The sequence below is a fragment of the Pundamilia nyererei genome, unplaced genomic scaffold, assembly GCF_000239375.1.
Source record: "Pundamilia nyererei isolate P.nyererei 1_Seehausen unplaced genomic scaffold, PunNye1.0 scaffold00005, whole genome shotgun sequence".
NCBI lineage: Eukaryota > Metazoa > Chordata > Actinopteri > Cichliformes > Cichlidae > Pundamilia > Pundamilia nyererei.
In genome coordinates, this window is record NW_005187406.1 from 7,481,740 (window position 1) to 7,491,514 (window position 9,775).

The 9,775-nt window shown below is 41.1% G+C and overlaps 1 protein-coding gene across 1 annotated transcript in view; it reads left to right on the forward strand.

The window, feature by feature from the left end:
• The window catches only part of dnah9 (dynein, axonemal, heavy chain 9), a 164,659-nt gene that overhangs the window by 112,595 nt on the left and 42,289 nt on the right, over window positions 1-9,775 (forward strand). The window contains exons 63-67 of the mRNA XM_013913056.1: window positions 983-1,187; window positions 6,363-6,527; window positions 7,716-7,856; window positions 9,222-9,392; window positions 9,571-9,693. Coding sequence (XP_013768510.1) covers window positions 983-1,187; window positions 6,363-6,527; window positions 7,716-7,856; window positions 9,222-9,392; window positions 9,571-9,693 — 805 coding nt within the window. The remainder of the gene's footprint in view (window positions 1-982; window positions 1,188-6,362; window positions 6,528-7,715; window positions 7,857-9,221; window positions 9,393-9,570; window positions 9,694-9,775) is intronic.

Below are 9,775 nucleotides of genomic sequence, written 5' to 3' on the forward strand. Positions count from 1 at the left end.
ATATATATATATATTTGATTCCCAGATCCTCCAGTCCATGTGTTGAAGTATCCTTGGGCAAGTAACTGAGCCCTGAGTTGCTCCTGATACATCCGTCGGTGTGTGAGTGTACAAGTGAATGTTGGATAAAATTGATTATGTTGAGATAAATCCCTCTGTGGATGTGTATGTGATTGGGTGAAGGAGAGCTTTAGTAGAAAATGCTTTGAATGCTCAAAATTAACAGAAATGTGCTACATAAGTGCAAGTCCATTTACCACTAGGAAGTAGGAAAAGCAAATTACCTTGAAACAAAAAGTGTTTTACAGTGTATTGAAGGAACTTTAGGATTTAAACAGCTGTTCATGATTTTAGTTAGTTATATAAAAAAAAGCTTATGATAGAGTGTGTGTGGTGTTCCTCCTTGTGCCTAAATAAGCCAGTGAAAAGAGTGAGTGAACCACATGACAAAATAACAAAATAAAAGCCTGTTCTGGTGACACCCTGATGTAAGTAATGGTCTCAGCATAGCCACACCTATAAATATTGTCTGGTTCAGTCTCTGTTAAATACACATAGAGGGTCACAGGACATGTAGTACTGACAATTCAGGCTTACTAGAGCGTCATATGTGTCCCTAACAGTTTCCTAAGTTTCTGCAGTTTAAATGTGCAGCATTTTCAGGAAATGACTGTAATACATTTGAGAGTATTTTTTTTTTAAACTATATCTGTCATGAAGAAAAATCAGTTGGTTTGGCATTGTCAAAAACTATCATCCTTGCAGAAAGGTTGTGTGACATTTTTGACAGGTTCTCATTAAAAACAAGTGTCCCAGTTGGAAGATATTTGTTTGTATTAAACATATGAAAGACAGAAAAGACAGATGTTTAGATCTTTGCCATTAATGACATTGTCCACTATTATATGTGCTGTTTCAGAATCTCTACTTTCACTGAGAAACCCTCACTGATCAAACGTTTCTGTTCCTGATTTACAAACAGGTACATAAAGATTGGAGACAAGGAGTGCGAGTACAATCCCAGTTTCCGTCTCATTTTACACACCAAGCTTGCCAGCCCTCATTATCAGCCAGAGCTGCAGGCCCAGTGCACCTTAATAAATTTCACAGTGACCAGAGACGGTCTGGAGGACCAGCTGCTGACTGCCGTGGTGAGCATGGAGAGACCTGATCTGGAACAGCTGAAGGTGAGAAAGTCAGTGTAGGCAAGGAGCAACCCTGCCTGATACAACTATTTGACAACAAAGGGGAGTTTTGACAGATTCGTTTTCATCCAACATGTTACAGGAATGTAAAAGTGAACCTGAGCAGACATGAAAGGAGCATCTGTCACACTGCTCGGATGTTATCAGAGAACAAACAAGCATTCCACGATGGACTCTTTGAGTTTCTCTCTTAACATCTTTTCTGAGCAGGTGTAATTAAAAGTCACAGTCAGAGGAGTCAGGGGCCTCCTAGAGCTGCACATAACACTCTTGCTCGTCATTATCCATCCTTAATGGTTCTCGTCAGCAAGAAAAGATCGTCTGTCTTTAAACATCACAAGGTCCGGGCTCTTTGATTCCAAAACAATCAGCTAGCATCTTTGATTAATGGCTGGTGGATGTGGAATAATTATGAGGCTTAGTATGGCGCACTTATGGAGACTGGGAACCTGCACGGCTGTGAACGTGCACATCGGCACCTGTGTTTTCACGCGGCATGTGTGTGAGCATGAAGTCGTCTAAATGAAACATTTTTAAATGTACACCAAATGGTGGTTTTAAATTCAAAGTGTATTAACGTCCATCCTCAGGTATGGTGATGTTCACAGTTTCCCAGCAGTGTTCCAATAGTGTTTTCTTAGGGGAGTTGTTGAAATTAATGTGACACACAAACATTTGCCCAGAGCTAATTCCCAATTACAGGACATTTGCATATTGCTCCGAGAGCACAAATAATATTGAAACGGTTCATTTTAAATGCAGAAATCAATCGGAGTTGTATCATCGCACTATTTCTCATGCTCTGTCAGTACCTTCTTGTGACAGAGGGGTTCTGTCTGTCTGTGCAGGCTGTCTCGTAAGCACACTGCACATTCACTCATTTTTTAATCTTCACCGCGATCATGCAGCTACCATTATCCTTCTCTGATACGAGGGTCGCACATCAAAGCAGCAGTGTGCGTCGTTTGGACTGATTGCATTTCTGCAACATATTAGCAAATAGTTGCCTACTGAGTTTCCTCAAACAGAAACCAGTAATCAGTTAAATACCTGGTCTCTGGTGTGTTTCTGATTGGACACAATGAAATACACGGATTAAGTGCTGATTTTGTTTTGTGACTGGGCATCTGCATTATTTTATATTTAGCAGTGCTGTTGTGTTCTGCTACTTCCATCCCTTTCCATGTGTGCACCCAAAAACCTGAAGGTGTGGAGAAAGGAGAAACCATAACAGCAAATATGACAATGATTAAACAGGGTGGCTGTAGCTCAGGAGTTAGTAGGAGGAGGTCAGCGAGGTTGGTGGTTTGATTCCCGGCTACTCCAGTCTGCCAAGAGCAGGATATTCTTGGGCAGATAGAAACACTTAAGTTGAAAAGCATATAAAAAAGTGCTTGTGTGAATGGGTGAATGAGGCAAGTTGTGTAAAGTGCTTTGAGTGTTCAGGTAGAGTAGTAAAGCACTATACAAGAATCAGTCAATTTACCATTAGGTCAGAATGAGAGGGGGGAGTGAAGGTGGGTTGCAAAGCAGGTTGCAGATGTGGGTTTGTTTTGAATGAACTATTACTAAACTTGATTCAACAATTACTTTAACAGAGATCTTTTCCACAAATAAAAAATATCCTTTTTATTGTGGAAAAGATCAGTTGAGTTGAACTATGATTGCACCAAAACTGCAAAGTCATGTTCCATGTAACCAGAAAAGGGAGCTGACCCACACTTCAAGCCAACCCTTTGTAATACATGCAGTTATTCAATCTGTTTGCTGTATATAGGAAAAATCATGTAAATTGCTGACACATCAAAGAGATATGGCTGTAATGGTCAGATGTAAAGCCTGCTTTGACTCCGACAGTGGCAGATATTTTATCGTATAGTGAGCATCACATTGAGCCTATCACACTGTTCTCTGCTCCTATTGAAACGGTGCAGACTGTCACCTTTTATGCAAACATTGATCCTAAAGACATTACAGAACAGTAATCATTATATGTGACCTCACGCTTTCCTTTTCTTTCTTTGATTTTCACCTTTTGTTTGAGTAAAACAGTCTTTTCATTGCTGGAAACATTGCTTTGATGCAAGGTCAAACAGAAATAAATGCTTTCATAAGCTCAAGCTACCATCTTAAATCATTTGATGATAGACAATATCAGAAAAAGCCCTTGAAGCACTGCCCAGCTAAACAGTTAATCCTAAATCAAAAAATCCTATTCACTTTTGAAGCACTGACATGTGCTAATTTACCATTGTGTTGCAGTCACCCTGGGTACTGTTCCTTTGACGTGCTGCCGTTTATCACCAAACTTTGAGAATTATGTAATCCTGTCTTGATGCTTCCCGTAAGGAGCTTTAAGCTTTTTTAAGCGTTTTACTTTGGTAGCCTCATTTATGTTCACACATCTCCAAAATCAAGGGAGATGCAGATAGACGACGCTTTAAGGTGTATTTCCCTTTTTAATGTAAATGGCTGCCTTTGTTCTGTAGAGCTATTCTATTTCAGGCAGCAAGGATTAGAAAGCTGCTGTTCCACTCTGTTGATCAGCAGCTGCAGCTGTCCGGCTCAGTACTCAGTACTGTGAGCAATTTACTGCAAGTAGCTGGCAGCTCTGTAGACAACTTTTGAGAAGTAATGAGCAGCTCTTAGTTCCAATATCCATAGTATGGGCTGATGTTTATATTTAACCCAAAATTCACTTGATCAAAGCTGCAGTGCATATCAGCTGCTTGAAACTGATTGGCCGATAGCGTTACTGTACCACAGTAATTAGACGACACATTGACACACTTTCACTATTCCTTAAATGCAGCTCTTGTTAGTTGAGGAGTGAAGGGGAAATAAGAAATTCCTTCTTGAGTACAAGTGTAGCTGACGGCAGTGACTCAGAGAGATCAGAACGGAAGATACTCTTGGAACTCTGTTAATGGGTGAGGCAGATTTACTCTAACACAATCCTATTTGCATTTTGATGGTTTCTTGAGGTGCCTTTGTTTGTGTTGGGTCTCCGTGGGCAGCTCTTTACTCCAACCTGTGGGCTTCCATCCAAAGTCAAATCAGCATTTTTAATAAATGAAAATGGGAAAAGAGAAGTTAAAAAAGCCAAAATGCCAGAGTTATTTTAAGCCTTATGCCCCCTCAGCAAAATCCAATCGAGAAGAAATAAAGTTTGATTTAATGAAGCTTGTTTAATTAGCATTTCACTGAGATTGGAGGATGACAAAAAAAAACAAGATCTAGAGCTCACTTATCATTTTAATTAACGCTGAAAGTTGAAGGTGGGTGGTGGTTGGGGTGAGGGTGGGGGTGAGCTGTTGCTGGCTGTGTTCACTCCCGAACCCCCTCCTATCAAAACGTGGCCGACAGAATGAAGTGCTGAATGGCTCTTTGTTGTCAGTAAACAACCCGGAGTGATAACAATCATCAGATTGATGAGGGAGTGCAAATTGGCTGTACCTGTTTATATTCTTCGAATGACTCTGTGCCATTATACCTTTAATGAGGTTAGCGTTGCTACTGAGCCGTAAGATGACTGCTGGGTGAAAGCGCTCTCATTTAAGCAAAGCCAAAGATGGAGCTAAGGAGCTTAAAATGTCAAGTTGCCTTTTTGGAGAGTGCACAGGGGGATGAGTCTACAACCTTTTACCACAATAACTACGTCGTCTGGTCCTCCCTAAGCACATGCAAGTGTGTTTGTGTGCACATGTGTGCATGCTTGCGTATTCGCTCCGGCACAGGCCTTTCGGTATTAATGAGAGCTAAAATGCTCCACTTCTTAAATTACCTTAACAGGGCTGCTTGCTGGCTCTCGCTAATCATTTGCCTAAAAAAATGATAGATGTAATATCTTATTTTAATCCCAATTAGAGTGTTCTGCTGACTGGTTAATTGTTTGTTTTTCCAAAGCAAGGGTAATTACAAGTACAATGTGCCAGAGGAAAGCTAATCGTTAAAAACTGACTCATTACTGGATCCAGTTGGGAATGTTTTAGCTTGGATAGCTTTTCCCCGCAAGAGCAGAGAGTGCAGGCAAGTAGAAGGTCACAGTTGAGTCACTCCAGTTAAATGTCTACCACTCAAACCAGGCTTTTTTCTTTTCTTTTCCAACCACACACATGTCAGGTTTTTCCTTAAAATGCCACGATTCATTCTCTGTGTGCAACTTTTCTGCTACAGAGTTGGTAATAACATACAATTTAAAGCATCTGGGATTCAACAAAACAGAGGCTCAATTAGTTCTAACAATGGTGTGAAATACCTCTCATCACAGCAGTAGGAAATACTGTCATAAAGAGAACAATTAAGCATTGTGATCTCTTAAACTATCTGCTCCCCTGGCGCGATCGAAGCCAAGTACGTCTTTTGTCATGTGTGAGTTTTGCCAGAGGGAGGAGGAACAGTTCCACCCCCACCCCATCAGCATCTTCTGTAATTACACGTGGGCAGAAACAGCACTGCCAGAAACGTATTACCAGCCGCCTGTCAGGGACCACGCCACTCAAAAAACCCCTGTGCTATTATCCGTCCCCGACAACCCTCCAAGTAGGCAAATCTCACAACAGCCCACCCTCCCGTAATTACAACAATTCAAAGGTCGCAGAGGCTTCTATTAAGGGAAACTTCAATAAAGCAAAGTCATTAACGGGCAGAAACAAGGAGCTGCAACAGAATATAATGAAGGACAGGGCAGGATGAAGCTCTGTCTACTTTGTTCTCCTGTCAAACACCAGGCTTTGAAAAAAAGTGGAAGTTTCTCTCAGGTAATTTTTTTAAGCCAAAACCAAAAAAAAAAAAGAAAAACCTGCTAGATTGAAAGCTTTGTTAGAAGACGGACTGCTCTAATGCATTTGGGGAGGTAATAACCCCATTATTGCACTGCATGATGCCTGCATTGGTACATAATTGTAAACACGGCATCTCGTAAAAGCTCATTCAGAAAAGATGTGTGTGTAATTCCCCATCAAAGCGCCCTCCCATCTTATTCAAATCGACGGCCTCATCACACCAAGGGTTAGGTGACTCTGAAAAAGTTTGATGTCGGCAACCAAACAGAAGCTGGTTAATCCATCCCAGAAAACCCCCTTCATGTGTCCGGACAACTGATGCAGACTGTATTGATTAGTTCTGTCTTTGAGGTTCTTTTTTTTCTGTTTAAAGTTTGACCTGACGAAGCAACAGAACGACTTTAAGATTACTCTGAAGACGTTGGAGGACAACTTGCTATCCCGTTTGTCTTCAGCTTCAGGAAATTTCCTCAGTGACACGGAGCTGGTGGAAAACTTGGAGACAACCAAACGCACAGCTGCTGAGATCGAAGAAAAGGTTTTTGTCTTCTATTTGCTTTAATCATTTCTCACACTTTAGATCACAGCCTTCAAGTGACAGTGTTACTACTGACTACAAGCTCTCGTTAGAGCACTTACCATTGACACCATCTGAAGTCTTCCTCTTTTCCTACTGCCTGGCAACTCCATCTTCAACATCCCTTGTCCACTATCCCTCCTCTGCTCACGTTCAGACCACCTCAACATTGGCTGTCTAACTGTTCAACCTAAACTGTTCCTCTCATGTACTCATTTCTAATCTTGTTCATCCTGCTTGCTCCTAATAAAACTCCTAATATCTTCAACGGTGCCGCGTCGGCCTCCTGTCAGTGCTCCTGTCTCCATGCATAATAGCAGTTCTCACTACCATCTTGTAAAACTTCTCTTTCGCTCTTGCTCCTTCCTTCTGTTGCAAATCACACCTGAAACTTGTGTACTCTCTTCTTCACATCTCTTGTGCACTCTCTGTACTTGACCCATGTAGTCTGTCTTGCTTCTGTTTGATTTTCATTCAAACAGAAGCATACCTCCACCTCCCCAGGTTCCATTTCATCCATGAACATCATAGTCCACAGAGCATGTTGCCTGATTGCATCTGCCAACCTGTCTCTGCACACTTTTGCATCAGTGCAGTTTGTTTCTAATGTTATCCTAAATGAAATGTAGAATGCAGTATCCTTTTTAGACTGTACTTCTTCAATAATTCCCATTTGCAGGTGCAGAATAACTGTCACCTAAAGTGTTGCCATACTCTCAGCTCTGCTTCCCTTGCTTTGTTTCTTTATTTCTTGTGGTCAGATTACAAGATCACATCAGCTCAGCGTATGATGTCTGCCAAAGATGAATTAGTTTAGAGCACTTCTTAAAAGCTCTGTGTTTTTTTTTAATCTTAGAGTGTGCCTTCTGTCTGTGAGGAGATGAGCGCTTCCTTTGCAGATGTTCATCCTTAACATAATTGCACAGGCGTTTGCTGGTTATTAAAACAAAAAAAAAAAGCATGATTGTCATGATCCACAGAATGTGAGGACATTTTGAAGCGTGAAATTGCAACAGGACTGCTCTTCACTGGAGTATGTTTTATTGGATTGTGCACAAGTTCATCATTAACTGATTGATGGACCTTGAGTATATCCTCGTCTGTGCTGATGTATATGAGTGTGATTCCGTTTGCACTACTTTACTGCAGGTAAAAGAAGCCAAGGTGACAGAGACCAAAATCAATGAGGCTCGAGAGCACTTCCGACCAGCAGCAGCACGGGCTTCCTTATTGTACTTCACAATGAACGACCTCAATAAAATCCACCCCATGTATCAGTTCTCTCTAAAGGTACCCTGTCTATTGACCCACCATGTTACCGACCCTTGTCATGGGCCCCCAGTGAGACCCTTCTTTACACTCACTTCTCTGTTGTTTCCCTCCTCCTTCCATTTGCTCACCGTGTTTTATGCTCTTTGCCCTGCTTTTATTGTGTTTGTGGCTCCCTAATGTGGTTATGTAGAGCATAATGTCTTTCATATTGTCAGCCAGGCAGTGCTGAGAGAAGGCAGCCTGAGATATTGTTTGCAATCTCTTCCGACTCCGCAGGTAGTTGCCTCGGCCCGTCTTATTTCCCAACATAATAAAATGAAAACACATTCAGTGTTTATGTACCTTTGACCTTGTGAATGAAATGAAGTACATTATAATATGTGTTCTGTATACAACCTCAGAGCTAAGTGTGAATCTGCTAAATGAACAGAAATGACAGCACATTTCCTACAGTGAAAGAGGACAATTATTGTATTTCTGTGGTAATAAGTTATTTTACAGTCGCTGCAAAAAGTGCAAACAAACTGTTTCTCCAGTACTTCAAACTTTGCATGGTTCAGTATGTTGAAGGATCACAGTATGACGTGATATTGGAATCAGAAGTCAGATCCAGTGCAGCAACAATTATTAGAAAGTTAGAGAAGCTCCCTAAAACAATGAACGTCCCCTAGTGCTATAGGCTCAGGTTGCTGTGCGATCACAATGCACTGAGAACCTTTCACTCCTTATGTGGTATATGTTTATGTGCTATTTCTGTATGTTATTAACTGTCTACTCTCACTTTGCTTTGTCCTTGTCTCTCTATGATTCTTTTTTGCCTCTTTGATATTTATCTGGTTGTTGGGTTTTTCTAGCTAATACTTTAGGGTCTTTACCTTATAGCAAAAAGAGCTTTGAGCTGTAATTAAAAAATTGGAGCTCTGTAGCACAGATGACCAGATTTTGAAAACATCCTACTTATTAATGAGGTCCGTTGCAAAAGATTTTTATTTTGTTTATTTTTGTGTTTAGAAATAATTTAAAATTGTCTATGTCCATTAAAGTTTTTCATTCAAGCTTACCACATTGATAAAATATTTATACATACATAAACGTTGTAATCAATTACAGCTGTCGGCTTTCCTTATAGAGCCAAAGTAGTATTGATCAGTTCATTCTTAGAACACTGCATCATATCCATCAAGTCACCTGTAAATGACAAAGACTGATGATATCTAATTTATACTTAAAGATCAGTATGAACACAACCCAATTGCTGGGTTATCATTTGCTTTATCCGATTACCTTATGAGTTTGTATCTAACAGTACTGTTATTCTTGTGCTTTTAACACTTTGATGTCAGACACTGTTTCTGTATTGTACCTGCTCCTGTGCGTCCTCAGGCGTTTAGTGTGGTCTTCCAGAAAGCAGTTCTGAAGGCTGAGCCTGCAGAAGGTCTAAAGCAGCGGGTGTCCAACCTAATTGACAGCATCACCTCCTCAGTCTTCCAGTACACCACCAGAGGCCTATTTGAGTGTGACAAGCTCACATACATCGCTCAGCTCGCTTTCCAGGTAGGAAGGTGCATCCGGTTTCATCCTCTGCATGGTTTGTTTTTGAGCACACGCTTGCTGCTGAACAGGCTTCTCCGGAGACCGGCGGCCCTGTTTGGGTTTAATCAAGTAGAAAGGAGATGTGCTCTGTACCGAAAACGCATCATTGTAAAGTTATTCCTGTTTGTTTTGTGCCCAGATACTCCTGATGAATAAAGATATAAACCCTGTAGAGCTAGACTTCCTCCTGAGGTACCCTGTCCAACCAGGTGTAACATCACCAGTGGAGTTCCTATCTAACCACTCCTGGGGGGGGATCAAGGTATGAAAAGAGGCAGTGTGAAAGGGCACAACTCGATCTTTTTTTCACAGTCCCTGAGCAAACCAGAGATATGTGATGTTGT